This window comes from Aulonocara stuartgranti, assembly GCF_965226115.1.
Source record: "Aulonocara stuartgranti genome assembly, chromosome: 4".
NCBI classification, from domain to species: Eukaryota; Metazoa; Chordata; class Actinopteri; order Cichliformes; family Cichlidae; genus Aulonocara; species Aulonocara stuartgranti.
This window is the reverse complement of record NC_138942.1, coordinates 36,210,430-36,228,022: the sequence shown is the minus strand read 5'-3', so window position 1 is coordinate 36,228,022 and position 17,593 is coordinate 36,210,430. Positions and strand designations below refer to the sequence as shown.

The 17,593-nt window shown below is 42.3% G+C and overlaps 1 protein-coding gene and 1 long non-coding RNA gene across 6 annotated transcripts in view; one reads left to right on the top strand and one right to left on the bottom strand.

Moving 5' to 3' along the window:
- The first annotated feature begins 5,763 nt into the window (after positions 1-5,763).
- Positions 5,764-17,593, top strand: part of LOC309705030 — a 26,466-nt gene continuing 14,636 nt past the window's right edge. Inside the window, exon 1 of the long non-coding RNA XR_014276439.1 lies at positions 5,764-6,036. This is a non-coding gene — a long non-coding RNA (uncharacterized lncRNA). The remainder of the gene's footprint in view (positions 6,037-17,593) is intronic.
- Positions 8,182-11,001, bottom strand: LOC309704971 (uncharacterized protein). Of its 5 annotated transcripts, none has more exons than XR_014276409.1 (4): positions 9,275-11,001; positions 8,918-8,980; positions 8,765-8,787; positions 8,182-8,616 (listed from the first exon to the last, which is right to left on the bottom strand). XR_014276409.1 is itself a non-coding variant. In XM_082530524.1 (3 exons), exon 1 carries the CDS (start codon positions 10,986-10,988, stop codon positions 9,564-9,566), a length of 1,425 nt encoding a protein of 474 aa, XP_082386650.1. In that variant the 5' UTR covers positions 10,989-11,001; the 3' UTR covers positions 9,028-9,144; positions 9,275-9,318; positions 9,560-9,563. The 5 variants fall into 5 exon arrangements, 2 of the variants coding, with proteins under 2 accessions (XP_082386650.1, XP_082386649.1); XR_014276410.1 differs by having other exon boundaries at positions 8,182-8,787; positions 9,275-9,318; positions 9,560-11,001; XR_014276408.1 differs by having other exon boundaries at positions 8,182-8,787.

Genomic DNA, 17,593 nt, shown 5'->3' with positions numbered 1-17,593 from the left:
TGCAAACTCTGACTAAGTATACCCTGAGTTAACGAAAACTCTGGGTTTTCAGTTTCACAAAGCGAGTTTAGATTCATCCTGAGTGAGTCACTATGACGACACACTCCGTGAAGCTAACCTGCCCCCTAGCAGGTTTACTTCAACTAACCCTGACGTTCTCCGCCTCTGTGTCGGAAACCTGACTGTAGGAAGTGTCAGACATGGCGTGCCCCTTCCTTGAAGATGGAAGTAGATGTTGAAGCCCAAATTCTCCGCAGAGCTCTCCGCTGGGAGAGAGTGATCAGAGCGCGTTTGGACATTTTATCATTTCCTGATGATTTCCTGTGTGAACGTTACCGTTTCTCAGCACAATCTATAATTTATTTGAATAACATCCTCAGGCCTAATATTGCTCATAAGACACATCGTGGACATTCTCTCAGTTCTGTACATATTATTTGTATTGCACTTCGGTTTTTTGCAAACGGGAGCTTTCTGTATAATATTGGTGACGCTGAGCACGTTTCCAAGGCTACCGTCTGTCGGGCAGTCAGGAATGTTACAGTTGCACTGAAACGTCTCCTGTACTCGTTTGTGGTGTTCCCCGGTCATAGACCCACAAGATTTATCAAAGAGGGATGCCACAAAATTGCAGGTATCAGGATGAACAAAACTCAATTCATGATGTGGTGATACTTGAACTACTACTTGAACTACTACTTAAATTTTACATTTATTTTCAGTGTATAAAAGTTCCCAGGCGTGATTGGCTGTACAGATGGCACTCACATTCCAATCATTGCTCCTTCAGTAAATGAAGGAGACTATGTGAACAGGAAGTCTTTCCACAGCATTAATGTACAGGTACATAGTTCCCTGTAGCATTTCAAACTAACAAATCATTTCATTATAGTAATGGATGCTAATTTGTGTTCTCTGCACTGTGAAGATCATATGTGATGCTGCCAACATTATCACAAATGTGGAAGCCAAGTGGCCAGGCTCTGTGAGTGGTGGTGGTGGAGGACCCCCACCTGTTTTTCGGGCCTCCACTTTTTTTCTGTTGGCTATAACGGGTGACATTTGAGCATACAGAGTAAGCAAATATGTACTTGTAATGTGCTCAGATAATTTCAATAAGTGCTTACAGAAAGAAAATTAATGTAGCCTCTAACTGCAATTGATTTACATCGGACAAACAGACCAAGCACTATGGCTCATAATACAATTACACCTCACCTGTTTGGACTATATTTTTATATTTCATTTTTACTTGCTGCCAGGAACGTTTGGGGCCTGTTGGGTTGCACTTGTGCTCTGTTGAAATCACCCAATTCTTTGAATCTTTGGGCTGAAGGAAGGACAATACTCGGTGTATAAATGCTCAATCAACAATCATTTATTTCCATACAATTCAACAGTCAGAGCATTACAACGTCCGGACGGGAGAGATGCCTGCAGAGGTTCGACAGCATGTCTCAAAATGGTGACGGGTTGCTCAGCTTTTTATAGTCTCTAGTGGCCCCCAGCTAGTCGTAAAAGCAAAAACATCACATTCTTTCTCTGTTACAGCGCCTAAGTTATGACCTCGGCAGTTGTTTCTCTGCTTTCTGTAAGGTGGGGGTATGGAATGTGGTCTGTCTATCTCCCCTGTCTTTAGACTAGAGATGGACCGATCCGATATTACGTATCGGTATCGGTCCGATACTGACCTAAATTAGTGGATCGGATATCGGAGAAAAATAAAAAATGTAATCCGATCCATTAAATATCACGAAAGCACCTCACAAAACTTGCAACACGCCGTAACTCACCTCAGAACGACGTTAGCACGTCGGAGCAGTATGCATCACGTGATAGAGCGGCTGTGGCATGCAGGACCTGTCGGTGGTCTGGATAGCATGTGGAGCTTCGCTAGCAACCCGGCATTTCATCTCCGACAAAGTTATCCCCGAGAGAAGTAAAGCAAGTGTGTAAGTCCATCTCTGAATGTTTGTAAAGCATTCCAGCGTTAAGCTTACCAAACGATATATGGAGCGACTGCCTCCTCTTGCTGCGACTTCAATCATGAAACTGCTTAATGATCAGCTGATCGGCTTTTCTGTCGCGAGTCCGTCTCTCTGGTTTGTTTTTGGCCCACTTTGCACCAGAAAGAGGAAACCAGCGGCTGAACAACAGCAGCACGTTTAAGCTTGATAAGCTGTTGTTAGAATTTATTTAATATTACTTTCTACTCGAGGATCTTTTTCTACGTAGCTGACGCTGGTAACTGTGCAGGGGCGGATCTAGCAAAGTTTAGCCAGGGGGGCCGATAGGGCATTAACAGGGAAAAGGGGGCACAAAGACATACTTTTCTTTCTTATTCTCATTTAAAATGTCGAGCTTTTAATAAATAATTATCTGACACCCAAAGTTTTAATTTGATGTAAAATGAATAGAAGTCAATTACTGTATATAGTGACTATTAAGTCTAATATATACACCCTAGTAAGCTATAGTACTTTTTACTTTGGGAAGGTACCATCTGTGCAGTCTGCAATTTTGTTGAAGAAAGATGTTGAATCTATTTAATATTTCTTGAAAAATAATTGATTTCTGTGCATTTTTTTTCACACTGCATCAAATTAAGGTTGATTACGTCGATTAAGCATCATGAGGTGGAGCGTGAGGGGTGGTTCCCTATTTTTTATTTATTTATTTTTGTTGTTGCTGGGAGTTGGAACCCTATTAGTTAGGTTGCTTAATATTTACGCTAAGTACTCTTTAAAATACCAGAATAGGGAGGATGGTGTAGGTTTAAGTTTATTAGATTGATCAGTATTGCTGAACTATGAAATATTTTTTTTTGCATACAGGTATAACAGAATAGCTTTAGTGTAGTTGTTGTTTTAAACTTGAGTATGAACTTATACAAAATGCAGCAAGATATTTAAAAAACAGTTTTGTTGATTAAAAAACACTATATCGGATTCATATCGGTATCGGCAGATATCCAAATTTATGATATCGGTATCGGACATAAAAAAGTGGTATCGTGCCATCTCTACTTTAGACACAGAGTCTCCTGCTTACAACCTTCTCTTCATGATTCAACAATTAAGCATGTCAAGTGTAACACATTCCCAGCAGATCAAGGATACAGAGTGATGCACATTTATCTAATGAACTAATATGTGAATATGTTCTTTTAACTCAAAAGTATAACGAGAACTAAACTACATACAGCTCACACACTCTATATTAAAGGGTATAATGTGATCTACAGCAGTATTCTAATTCAACTACTTTGATTACATATATAAGGTAACATATAATAACAGAATAATCTAACAGCTCACATCATCACAAAATAAAATGTATAAAATAAAAAATAAAATATAATAAAATAACGTGTTAAATGGGTGGAAATCCCTAGATCAATGTTTAAATTAACACTCACGCATTGACTCTGTCGGCTATGTTTTGCCATGCATGCTCCCTTTCTTTTGCAGCTGAGGCTGTGTTACTTTTTTTCTGCAAAATTTGCATGTTATCGGCATATGCTGCCATCAGAATTTCGGCGTCAAGCGCTGTAAAATACATTGACCGCGCCTTCTTTCTCTCCGTCTCCATGGTGACTCGCTTAATCTGTGCTCCGCTTATCAGGGCTTTATGTATCCTCGTGCGCGCGCCTAACTTGGGGTTAAAGCAACTCCGCGTTGACTGAACTAATTGCTATCAGCCTTTCTGAAACTGAATATTCCGAGTTGGACAGTTCGGGGTTACTCAACCCTGAGTATCGTTTTTCACTCTGAGTTTTCTGAACCGGCTTCCTGAAATAGGGCCCTGGTGCTTTGTTTATTATTATCATTATGGATCTGTTTCTGTTATTCTTGGTGAGGGATCAGTTCTTAGGTTTTGGGTTCTCATGTGTATTGCAGTTTCTGTTCTGTGTCATGTCTGCATCTGGTTTAGTACTTCTTGTTTCCTGTCTTATTGTGAAAGTCTTTGTCTTATGTTAGTGTGTGCAGCTTAGCTCCCCCGTCTCGTTAGCCCTGATCTCCCCCAGCTGTGTCTCCCTCCTGTGGCCCATTCCCTCATTACTACCCTGTGTATTTAAGCCCTGTGTTTTCCCATGCTAGGTGTCACGTCGTACCATCAGATTATGCCTGTGTTTCGGTTCTGCATATTCCATGTTCACTTCATGTTTTGCTTTCATACCAGCAATAAAGCTGAGGTCTTTGAGTTTCAAGTTAGTGTCTGAGTCCTGCGTTTGGATCCTCCTCTCCGCCTGCCCGCACACAGAGCCCTGACACTTACAGTCTCATTAAAAATAATCATCACTGGCTCATAGTAAAGCTAGTTTCCAGAAACATTACCAAATGTGGCCACAAGATGGGACTCGTTTACAGGACGGCTGGAGCAATAAAGCACAACAGTATGATTGAGGTTGTCTGCAGCATTTGTTTTGCTGAAAAAAACCCTGCAAGATAAAATTAATAAATGATGACAGTCAGCTGAATTTGCTGCCCCCTTGGTGGAGGACATCAGGATCAGCAGCTGCTGCTCCATCATAAACACCACAGAAGAAGAACAACACTGGATCAAATTATCTGGACGTGTTTGACAGGGACAGTGTTCATGTTCATGGACATCAGGACAAAAACAGACGATGGAAACCTGCCAGATTTGAGCTAAACTGCTCATTTCCATGTGTAGTCGCTGGGAGGTCACATGACCAACAAAGACACACAAGCTGTGTCCCAAAACGTCGGCTGCATCCTCCGGAGGCCGCATTTGAAGGCCGATGACGTCACAGCCAGGCGACGAAGGCTGTCCCGATTCCTCGACTCCTTCAAATGCGTCCTTCATTCCCCCGAGTTTGAAGGATGGGTCGGGTGTGTCCTTCGTGCCCCACCATATCCCAGAATTCATAGCGCGGCCCAGCCAAATTTCAGCTGCCAACAATGGCGGCCACTAAGACCTAAAATTTAACGAGGGAGTACTACTTACTTACAATGAATTCCTTACACTATATAATTTTCCCGTCAGTGTTGGGGAATTCTCAGTGGTGCTTGGTGCCATACCCTCAGGGACTTTAATGTTATATAAAAACACTGACAGCTCAATATCTGCCTCAGTCACTCTCCCTGATCCAGCTGAGTCAGCAGTGGGAAAAATCTGCTTTTCACAGGAACTTGGTAACAGCAATAAGAGAATACGTAGTTTATTCCAAGAAGATATCATGTCTCTCCCATATATAGAATATCTTACTGGAACCGACATGTTCCAGATATCACCTGGAAGACAGTCTGGATGATCCCATAAATATCTAATTGTGAACAAGGTGAAGGAAATCTCATATAAAATTCTTCATAAATGTGACCCAGCCAGTCACTATATGGTAACATTTAAAAGAGACATAAATACTAATTGAACTTTCTCTGGGGATCATCCAGAAACTGTGGCACATCTCTTTTGGTTCCTCTACACAGAGATTCTGGAAGAATTTAGCAGTTTTGTTATTGTCTATATTTTAAGGGAGTTTTCTTTACGATGGGAAAATGTTTTATTCTGTTTCTTTAAGTTCCCCAGGAAGAATGATAAATGTTTTTTTTATAAAAAATTTGTTAATACTTTTAGCTATTTTATATCCATAAATGTAAGTTTATTAATAAAACACCATATTTCTGCCGTTTTATAAGGATATGAATTGTACATACAATCAATTTCAGACTCAACCAACAAAAAGCCTCTCAGAACAATATTTATATGTAGATTTTTTTCGCCTCCTCATATCATCATTTTTTTACTCCTGGTTCTGTATGTTCATGTTCTGTTCTTTTGTAAACTTCATCTGTTTGTATGTTGTATACTCATTGTGTTTCAATAAAGTTCGATTTAAAAAAAGGTACGTTCTAAACGAAGCTTCAGACGTCACTGATCACGTGACTCTGGCCAAACGAATCAAGCCTCGACACGGTGCTTCTGAAGCAGCGCGTTGATCTTTCTGACACACGCACCGGAGCGTCAGCTTCAAGCGGACCATCACTACGTCTCACATCTAAAGGTGTCAAGGTAACTTTGAACTGAGTTCAGTCAATCTGGAGTTTTTCCAAGTTTTCTGTTGCTCTCTGTGAGAGAAGAGCGTTAAAGGCGGGGCTCTCCAGAGTCCAGCAAAACAGGAAACCACAGCTGGGTGTGTGTAAGTGTGCAAACCAATAGAATGCATCGTGGTGGGGGGGCATCACGGGCATTGGCAAGAAAAAAATAAAATAATCGGTCGTACCCATGCTTCCCCGACGTCATGCCAGCGCATATTGGGAAATTCGTAGGCACCGATCGGTTTTCTATCAGCCATTTGCTGGGAGTAAGGGCGCCCTCCGTTTGCGAGGTGCGCCTGCTGCTGGCGGCACAGGGAGGAGAGCGCGGGGCGGCGGGGAGTCTCTGGCTGGCTGGAGCGGCATCTAATAACCAACTCGCAAAACAAAATAAAAACAGCAAACAGATATTATGATACAGACTTATAATCTGCACCCATGTTTTTTCTAAATTCTATAAAGTGAGCGCGAGAGCCCTCGGTGCGCCTGCGCGCTGCTGAAGTCAAAGTAAACTTTATTGTCATCTCCGCTACAGACAGTCCAGCATATAGAGAGACGAGACGACGAGGCTGCAGTTACAGCGGTGCAAGTAAACAAACAACAAATATAAGAAGAGTAAGAAAATAAATCTACACTTTAGGACTCAGGGTAAAGGATCAATAACAATTTAAATTTATAATTTACAGTGTGATGATTTAAAGTCTCACACAACCCGTCAAAAGGGGCGGGGCCGGCTGCTTCCAAGTAGAGCACATTTCATTTATAATGATGTAAATCCAAGCCCATCATGGATTCACGATCTGAATCCTGGGTTGTGTGAAATCCCAGAAATCAACCTTAGACAAAGTGAATCTGTGAACTAAGGTGTAGGTCTGTTAGGCAGGGCCGTGCAGAGAGGTTTAAAGGGGCGGGTGCTCAAAGTTAAAAAGGGGCACATTGAACCAGGCTGAATAACAACAACACACTTTCATCAAGAGTCTAATATGGGCAACAAGGCAAAGCAAACGTAGCCGATGCTTTACCTGATGGGTACAATGTTGCTGTTGAGGGGTTGCTGTGGATAGTGCTGGAGGGCAGGCAGGGCTGGACTGGGACAAAAAATCGGCCTGGGCATTTTGACTGGAGACCGGCCCACCAAAAATGTGATGTCATTCATGGATAAAACCGCAAAGGATTCTGGGAACTTTTGGCAAGCGGTACTAGCGCATGCAGGGTGTCAATTGAACTCAGTTACACAGCGATAAAAAGAAACACAAAAAATGGCAAGAAGCTGCTGTATTATTAACTGCAATAGCCGGTGTTGTGCCAAAAAGTGATTGTCTGCCAAAAACTGATTTCCGGTATTTGCAAAGAAACTGATTGCTCGTATTTAAATTGCTATAAGTAACTTGCTGGGCTATAATATGTGAAACATATGTCAAATGCATCCCTCATGGATGACATAAAGTCATACTGAGCAACAAACAACATTAGTGTAACAAGGTAGAAGCCGCAATCAGTCTGTGGCAGTGACTTTTATATAACCTTTATTTATGCCGTAAAAAAAAATCTAATTAACATTAAAAATGTATTTTGTAAGAAGTAGTTGGACAGCAGAAATGGCTCAAATATTACAATTATTTTTCCACTACTAATTAATTACCGTTGAGCTCAAAGGTTATATTAATACACTGTTAACGAATGTGTATTTATGACGACGATTTGTGAGACGAACAAAGGTAAACTTACCTTTGTTCGTACGATGGTCTTTCGGTGCATTTCAAGGTCCTGTACCCATCCGTCGGTAAACTGTACCTGGGCTTGTTGCAGTGACCTGAAGTTACTAAACTTCATGAGTGTATGCACTCACTCCAAGAACCATATAATTATAAATTTGAGCGTGGTGAAAGTTGGGCAGCACGCTGACGTCTTTTGTCCCTCTGTGTGCTCGTAAGGGTCTGACCCTTTCACTCCTTTGATTTTTCCTCGTATCTTTTCTTTGTCTTTTCGTCGAGTCTGTCTTTGTACGGACCGGCATTGTTCTCCGTCGTTTTGTACATTCCTTTTTTGTGCGGCAAAGAAAAAACAAGAAGGTATTGGAACCGGAGAATGAACGTTTTGCGGTGCTGCAAATGCAAATGCTTGTATTTGATGCGGTACTTGGATTGTTTTGCCAGGAGTTCCCGGCATGCAATGCGCAAAGTCACGTGGTCTGTCAATCGCTATAGGAAAAACCATAAAGCCTTTGCATGAAAACAACTGCTTTGATGTACACTGCCTTGTTGGTATATATGTATCAATCTAATAAAGTTAAACCTACACCATTCTCCCTATTCGGGATTTTAAACAGTACATAGCGGAAACAAAAAGACTGCTTGGTAGAGTTAACCTCCTGAACTATCTACAACACATGGTAGAAACCTGAAATTAAGACCAAGAACACTAGAGGTGAGACATGATCATTAATTAATATTAAAATTAATAAATGACAGATTTAGGGATATTTTCATAAAGTATTTATTTACCAAAACAATAGAAAACAGCATGGTAGCACAATATATTTTGTTAACACAGCAACCTTTAAATATGAAAGGAGACAGCGAAAGAAAGGTGAGAAAGAAGAATAAGAATAACACTTAATTGAGTTTTTGATGGCATTTTACACACAGTACTAATACAGTATCTAGAAAATATGGGAAAATACTGGCATCATATACAGTACTTACTTCTGAAGAAATTATATGGGACCCTGAAAAACAGGACACAAGTGAAAGGACAAAGAACTGTGAATGGCAATTGATGGACTTGCTCAGATGATCACAGTACTGGCATCTTTATTCCAGAAAGGAATTAGAGGAATCATATACACCAGTACTTACGTTGATGAACTTAAAAAGTTGAATGGTCTCGAACCTCTTAAACAAACAATGTATGATCAGACCCTGACAAACAGGACAGAAAGGAATAAAGATTAGATTAATATTAAAATCTATAAAGGACAGATTATGATTGAATTGTATCACCAAAGACTATTCACTCATCAATAAAAGGTCACCTACAACACTTCCACAGCAGCAACACTGAACATATCTTAAGACATGGAAACCTTTAAGAAGTGAAAGGACAGACAGTGAAGGTTGAGAAAGAATTGTACTTAATAGATTTTTTCAGACGATGACAGTACTGGTATGCTTACTCTAGAAAAATGGTTGAATCATATTCCATATAGTACTTACTTAAAATGAACACACTTCAGTCCTCCTAAAATGACTGACAGCATCTGAAATGAAACAATGACAGATTAAGACTGTAAGAATATATGTTTATAAATGCCTAATACTCCAATCTCATATTTATTCTATCTATTAAGATGGACAAATTCTAAGCATTTACCAATCACTTGACTTGTTTGAAGTGAAGGTAGATACTAAACGTATTCATTTAGGCAATAACAATAAAGCTGAATTTAATATTAACAATAGATAATTAGGAATGTTTTGCTCATTTTTATTTCACCTCACCAGGTTACAAAAGGAGCTTTCTCAGCAGGTCACTCTTCTCAGCTACCCTGTCAATGACCATGTCAGAGTCCAATGACATGAGAATGTCCTTTTCAGTGGCCATCAGCATAAACATCTCCAGCTTGTTTGCAGACAGGCTGCTTCGGAGTCTGCTTTTAATGAACTTGAGTGTAGAGAACGTTCTTTCACAGGCAACCTGAGTGAGGGAGAGGGTCAGCAGGTACTTGTATGCCAGCCCAAGGAGACGATAGGCATCAGACAGCATGTTGAACCGCCTGAGTATTTGATAGCAGCACAGTGGGCAATTTTTGCAAGAACCACAGCTTTCGGTCACAATTTCAATTTCTTCGTCCCATTCTTCAGATCTGTCCTTTGCTGTTCTGGTCGTGTACTCATCTACATGTGATGTCTTAAGCCTTTCCCACTGTTCAGCAAAACGTTTCAGTTCTGACTGAAGGTTATTAACTGTAGCCCTGCTGTCAAATTTAAGTAGACAGGCGCTGAGGTTCTGAAATGCATTACTTGGAAGAGAAACTGTTCTGACCTGGCTAAACTTCCTGGGGTCCAACCATGCCAAATCGGCAAGAAGAGGGCCATGCATGACAAATCGTCTGTGGATTGCTTCAATAACTGTGTCCAGGATGATGTTGTGCACTTTCACCTCATATGATTTCTCAGCATTGATTTGCAACTCATCTTCAGGCATCTCTCCGGCCATGCCTTTTCTCCTTTTGGCTCTCTTTTTAGGTAGTTCAGCCTCCACTTCCATGTCTGTGTTGTTCTCCCTCTCCTCTAGTTTTTGATTTGTCTGTTTCACAAATGTGTCTGCAGCTGTCTTCACAGTTGGAAAGTCCCTGGCAATACTTTTGAGGCCATCTTGTGTGGCAGTCACCATATGATGGGCAGAGAGAATGTCCATCCCCTTTGACTGGAGGTACTTTGACAGAGGAGTTGTTTGCTCAAACACTCTAAGAAATATCTGTGCTGTTAACACAGTTTCATGCTTCAAGAGACACTCTTTAAAGCCTCGTGCTTTGGAACGAACAGCTGGCTTTTCTTTTTCCCTCTTTTCAATGGCTTCCAGCGTCAGCACTACATCAACGAAGAGGCCATCATCTGGTTTTCCAAAATGTCCAAAGATTTTCTGGAGGGCATCATGCTTGGCCCACCACCGTGTCTCACCTATTGGACTGAGGCGTCTGTGTCTTGTGTTTTCGGTTTGTTTCTCCCACAGATTAACCCTGTGATAGGACTCCTTGATGAACACAGCTATGTCATTAAGTAAATTAAAGAGTGATCCACTTTCAATGACACTTTGTGTTATGTCAGGAATCACAAGATTAAGTATGTGTGCATAGCACCACACATGCACATGAGTTGGAGACTGGGCAGTCATAAGTGCTGAAAAGCCTTTGTACTGGCCCTGCATATTTGAAGCACCATCTGTTGCATTCCCAATGCACATGGCCTTGTCTAGATTCAGATGCTCTAAAACTCTGGAAAGCAAGTTTACAAAGTACTGCCCCGTGGATGCTTTGCACCTCACTATGGAGACAAGCCTCTCCTGCACAGACTCAGTAACATACCTGATGATTACTGAACACTGATCATAACCTGTGATGTTTTGGGTTGTGTCTAGCTGAACAGAAAACATCCCAGCTTTCTGGACATCACTGGCGATGCTCTCTTGAAGGAGATGGCCAAGTGCATCAATCACTGAGTTGACAGTTGTTTTGGAGAGTAGGGTGATGACAGATCCTCTACCTCTTGATCCACTGGTCTGATGCAACTTCTTGCTTTTTTCAATGCAGTCATTCAAATGTTCTCCAAGGCACATATCATACTTGCCTAATAACACAATCAGTTCCAGAAAGTACCATGATCGATGGTGTTATCACCTAAAGTGTATGCAGCCTCATTCTCCACATGCCTATAGCTGAGTCCCCTCTTCCCAAGTACTTTGATCACATCCACTATACGCTCTAAAACTTGCCGTCTCTTTTTCACTTGTGCTCTGTGAGCTGACAACTGACTGCCAGCAAACAAGCTCCTGATGTTGCCTTTTGAGCACCTTAAGAAAAAAGCTTCAGCACAGGTCTGGTGTGTATTGCTCTTTTCATGTTCCTCTGTGCGCAGATGTATATGTCGCCAGTCACTCATGCCTGTTATAAATGTGCTGGTGTCAGTCAGCCTTGCAAATGCCAGACACACAAAGCAGAACAATAAATGGCGTTCTTTGCAATAAGTAAGCCACTTCCTGTTGGTGCCATCTTTACAGCTGAACACCCTCATCACAACTGCACTGCTACTGTTCTGCTGTGGGTGGTAATCTAAGAAGGCCTGTAATATGGCAGGTTCAGGGCGAGCAAAGTAATCGATGCCCTGGCTCTCACTCTCTTGCTCTTCCATCTCTCTCTCTTGCTCTTCCATCTCTCTCTCCTGCTCTTCCATCTCTCTCTCCTGCTCTTCCATCTCTCTCTCTTACTCTTCCATCTCTCTCTCTTACTCTTCCATCTCTCTCTCTTGCTCTTCCATCTCTCTCTCCTGCTCTTCCATCTCTCTCTCTTACTCTTCCATCTCTCTCTCTTACTCTTCCATCTCTCTCTCTTACTCTTCCATCTCTCTCTCCTGCTCTTCCATCTCTCTCTCTTACTCTTCCATCCATCTCTCTTGCTCCATCTCTCTCTCTTGCTCTTCCATCTCTCTCTCTTGCTCCATCTCTCTCTCTTACTCTTCCATCTCTCTCTCCTGCTCTTCCATCTCTCTCTCTTGCTCTTCCATCTCTCTCTCCTGCTCTTCCATCTCTCTCTCTTGCTCTTCCATCTCTCTCTCCTGCTCTTCCATCTCTCTCTCATGCTCTTCCATCTCTCTCTCTTACTCTTCCATCTCTCTCTCTTACTCTTCCATCTCTCTCTCTTACTCTTCCATCTCTCTCTCTTGCTCTTCCATCTCTCTCTCTTGCTCCATCTCTCTCTCTTACTCTTCCATCTCTCTCTCCTGCTCTTCCATCTCTCTCTCTTGCTCTTCCATCTCTCTCTCCTGCTCTTCCATCTCTCTCTCTTACTCTTCCATCTCTCTCTCTTACTCTTCCATCTCTCTCTCATGCTCTTCCATCTCTCTCTCCTGCTCTTCCATCTCTCTCTCTTGCTCTTCCATCTCTCTCTCCTGCTCTTCCATCTCTCTCTCCTGCTCCATCTCTCTCTCTTACTCTTCCATCTCTCTCTCTTACTCTTCCATCTCTCTCTCTTACTCTTCCATCTCTCTCTCCTGCTCTTCCATCTCTCTCTCTTACTCTTCCATCCATCTCTCTTGCTCCATCTCTCTCTCTTGCTCTTCCATCTCTCTCTCTTGCTCCATCTCTCTCTCTTACTCTTCCATCTCTCTCTCCTGCTCTTCCATCTCTCTCTCTTGCTCTTCCATCTCTCTCTCTTGCTCTTCCATCTCTCTCTCATGCTCTTCCATCTCTCTCTCCTGCTCTTCCATCTCTCTCTCTTGCTCTTCCATCTCTCTCTCCTGCTCTTCCATCTCTCTCTCATGCTCTTCCATCTCTCTCTCCTGCTCCATCTCTCTCTCTTACTCTTCCATCTCTCTCTCTTACTCTTCCATCTCTCTCTGCTGCTCTTCCATCTCTCTCTCTTGCTCTTCCATCTCTCTCTCCTGCTCTTCCATCTCTCTCTCTTGCTCTTCCATCTCTCTCTCCTGCTCTTCCATCTCTCTCTCTTGCTCTTCCATCTCTCTCTCCTCCTCCATCTCTCTCTCTTACTCTTCCATCTCTCTCTCATGCTCTTCCATCTCTCTCTCCTGCTCTTCCATCTCTCTCTCTCTTGCTCCATCTCTCTCTCATGCTCTTCCATCTCTCTCTCTTGCTCTTCCATCTCTCTCTCCTGCTCTTCCATCTCTCTCTCCTGCTCTTCCATCTCTCTCTCTTGCTCTTCCATCTCTCTCTCCTGCTCTTCTGTCTCTCTCTCTTGCTCTTCCATCTCTCTCTCCTGCTCTTCCATCTCTCTCTCCTGCTCTTCCATCTCTCTCTCTTGCTCTTCCATCTCTCTCTCCTGCTCTTCCATCTCTCTCTCCTGCTCTTCCATCTCTCTCTCTTGCTCTTCCATCTCTCTCTCCTGCTCTTCCATCTCTCTCTCTTGCTCTTCCATCTCTCTCTCCTGCTCTTCCATCTCTCTCTCCTGCTCCATCTCTCTCTCTTACTCTTCCATCTCTCTCTCTTACTCTTCCATCTCTCTCTCTTACTCTTCCATCTCTCTCTCCTGCTCTTCCATCTCTCTCTCTTACTCTTCCATCCATCTCTCTTGCTCCATCTCTCTCTCTTGCTCTTCCATCTCTCTCTCTTGCTCCATCTCTCTCTCTTACTCTTCCATCTCTCTCTCCTGCTCTTCCATCTCTCTCTCTTGCTCTTCCATCTCTCTCTCTTGCTCTTCCATCTCTCTCTCATGCTCTTCCATCTCTCTCTCCTGCTCTTCCATCTCTCTCTCTTGCTCTTCCATCTCTCTCTCCTGCTCTTCCATCTCTCTCTCATGCTCTTCCATCTCTCTCTCCTGCTCCATCTCTCTCTCTTACTCTTCCATCTCTCTCTCTTACTCTTCCATCTCTCTCTGCTGCTCTTCCATCTCTCTCTCTTGCTCTTCCATCTCTCTCTCCTGCTCTTCCATCTCTCTCTCTTGCTCTTCCATCTCTCTCTCCTGCTCTTCCATCTCTCTCTCTTGCTCTTCCATCTCTCTCTCCTCCTCCATCTCTCTCTCTTACTCTTCCATCTCTCTCTCATGCTCTTCCATCTCTCTCTCCTGCTCTTCCATCTCTCTCTCTCTTGCTCCATCTCTCTCTCATGCTCTTCCATCTCTCTCTCTTGCTCTTCCATCTCTCTCTCCTGCTCTTCCATCTCTCTCTCCTGCTCTTCCATCTCTCTCTCTTGCTCTTCCATCTCTCTCTCCTGCTCTTCTGTCTCCTCTGTCACAGACTTCTCCACTTTTGATGATAAATCAGCCTGGTGCAACATGTAAGGATTGGCACAATTTGTTAAGATTTTGAGAAGTTTGAGAAACTAACCTTAAGCATAAAATAAAATTTACTATCAGTAACTTCATAGCACCCGCCCAGCAGTATATAAACTCTGTCATGCTAGTTACGCTGTACGAGTTATTCTAAGCGACTGTATAAAGTCACCACAACGAAAACAAACTACAACTAAAATTAGTTTATATCTGACACAGATAGACAGCAGGTCATAACTTCTTACCTGAAGTTCAGTTCCTCTGCCTCTATGACCGGCGGCCACCTCGGGTCTCTCCTCCTCTTGCCTCCCCTTTCCCTTATCCACCTGCTGGCCTCCACCACTTGCTGATCTTGCTAAATCTGTGGAAGCTCTGCCATAGCTACCACCAAACAATTCAGTAATTTTCACACATTTGGCAGCGTCTGCCTGAAGGGCTTGTTTCTTTTTGGCCCTAATTTTTTCGGCACCTCCTTTCCTTTTTTTGTTCTCCATTTTCTTTAGTTCGTCTATAAGATTGCTAAACAAGGGGGAGGGTGCATCCGACCTCCTCGGCTGTAATTGGTCCAGCCCAGAGTCGATCATGACCAATTGGCCAATCCAACACCTTTCATTGTTTATACCCTTCCCAAAAAAAAAAAAAAAAAAAAAAGAAATCGGTCGGCCCATAAAAACAAAAAATCGCCAGCGGCCCACCGGGCAAATGCCCGGTATGCCCGATGGCCAGTCCAGCTATGAGGGCAGGGCTGTGTTGGTCTGACACTGTAGACATTAAAAAGTCCACAGGAGAGATGGTAGCTGATTAAACAAGTGTCATGAGATAATAACAAAATGCAAAGATTGGTGACAGCGCTTGGAACCATAAGGACACAAAAAACTGTGAGAAATAATTTAGGCTCTGCCTGTGAATCACTCTTTGCTTCTCTTCTTCCTTCCATCCCATCATTTCATATATCACTCTCCACTTGCTGTCTATCTGAGAACAAGGCACAACTTGCTATTGCAATAAACTATAATCTAATTATCCACACCTAACAACTCCTGCACTTAATCTATAATAAAATGATGACAGAAAAATGTTATAGCCCTGCCTTTAGTAGCCTCACACAGCTCCTACTGTTTCCTCCTCATGTCCTTACCAGCCATGTCTGCACAATGTTATATCATGAGTAATATTTTTTTTTAAAATCCATCTAAATAAAACACACACATGCACGCACACACAGTGACATGTTAGACCTTCTTCAGAATACTGTATATACTATGGGCATCACGGTGCTGATCCAGAATCCTTACATTATTATTTATTACTAGAGCTACAATAATAAAGCAAAGAGGAGGGGGAAGTAATAAATATGAAATAATGTATTTATGATGATTCCATTTGTTTCACTATCCACTCTGTGCAGGGCAAAGCTTATTACATGTTTAAACTGTAGAGATACAATCATTTTACTGCTGTAAAATCCAAATTTTGTCATATTTAAAATATAAATCTAATATAAACTGCTTCTTAATGTATGTTCTTTAAAATAAAGCTTGTGTTTTTTAATATATTATAATTATAATAATGCATAATTATGTGGACATGCATATTAGATCGTTTTTTAGTGAAATATAATCCCTCCAGAAAGGCAGGAAAAGCCCGGAAACTTACTTTAAAACTAAATATGTTCCCTAAAACGGTGACAGAGCTACAGACCCATGACAGCCTTACACAGGTAGCCAGCAGCTATGACCAGCACTACTTGTGCAGTTAATAAAAGGACAGGTAATGTTTGTCGCGCTGTTGCACACACAGCACGCTCGTTTGTTTCAGTTCGTCAGTTGCAACAAGACAGCTTACCAACGTGTACGTAATAAGCTAATACTCCTGTGTGCTACACACTACAGTGTACGCTGTACACCTACTTACTGGTTTTGTCGCATCAGTCTGTGTCTCTGAGTTAACTTGTGTTTCTCCTACAGCTCCGGACCGCAACAAATGCGCGTGCTCTTTGTGAGCTCGTTCCCGGCTCGTAACCAGCACGTTCTGCCGTCAAGGGCGATCATTGGTTAAATGTGATCATGTGACTGATGCAAGCCAGATCCTTTTATTTAGCAAAACTGTGATTAATAGTTAAATATTATTGTTGAGGGGCACAGACAAGACTCCGCACGCACACACACACATTAAAAAAAAAATAATAATAATTTTTTAAAAAAAAGTAGCCTCAACAAAAGGGCACCTTGGGCACCCATCAGGAAAGGGGCGGGTGCTCAAGCCCCTCTAGCCCCCCCCCCCCCCCCCCCTCTGCACGTGCCTGCTGTTAGGTTTATTGTGCTGATCCTCGGGTTGGGGGATTTGTGTTTGTACTGGAGCGCAAAATTCAAACCAATGGAAGATGGACAACAAAAGTTCAAAGCCATCAGGTGCTCAGGTTAGAAAAAAGAGAAAAGATGCAGGTAAGCAGACGTGTGATTGGATAATGGCAGCTCATCCTGAACCAATCAGACTAAACTCCAAACAATACATTATGTTACAGATTTTAATATTAACTAGTCATTGTTACTTGTTGATTTGTCCTTTTCTCATTGTGTGACGAATTATGACGACTGTTTGGTAGCTGTTATTGTCTCTCTCTCTCTCTTCATGTGTGTTTCTCTGGTGAAACAATAGTTTTGTGTTAATGTTAGGGCTGCACGATTTTGCATAAAATGAGAATCACGATTTTTTGGCTTAGAATTGAGATCATGATTCTCTCATAACAATAAATAAACATAAAACAACAAATGTCTCACGTTTTGTTGTTGCAGCAAAATGTTGTCCTGCTTGAAATTCCGTCTCCACCGTTGCTCGACGCTGCGTGTACAGAGCAGGTAGTGCAACAATAGAAAAATAGTTGCTGGACGGCACTGTGTAGCGTTTGTCTAGGGTGTTGATCGTTTTCCTAAATCCCTCGTTTTGCACAGTGTTGATGGAGCCATATCTTTGGTCAGGTGATAAGTGATAGCCTCCGTGATGTCTTTGTGCCTGCGGGCGTTCGACGTGTATA

Excerpts from the sequence above, each read along its gene's own strand:
- LOC309704971 (XM_082530523.1), bottom strand. The coding sequence starts at position 10,988 with ATGCAGGGCCAGTACAAAGGCTTTTCAGCACTTATGACTGCCCAGTCT.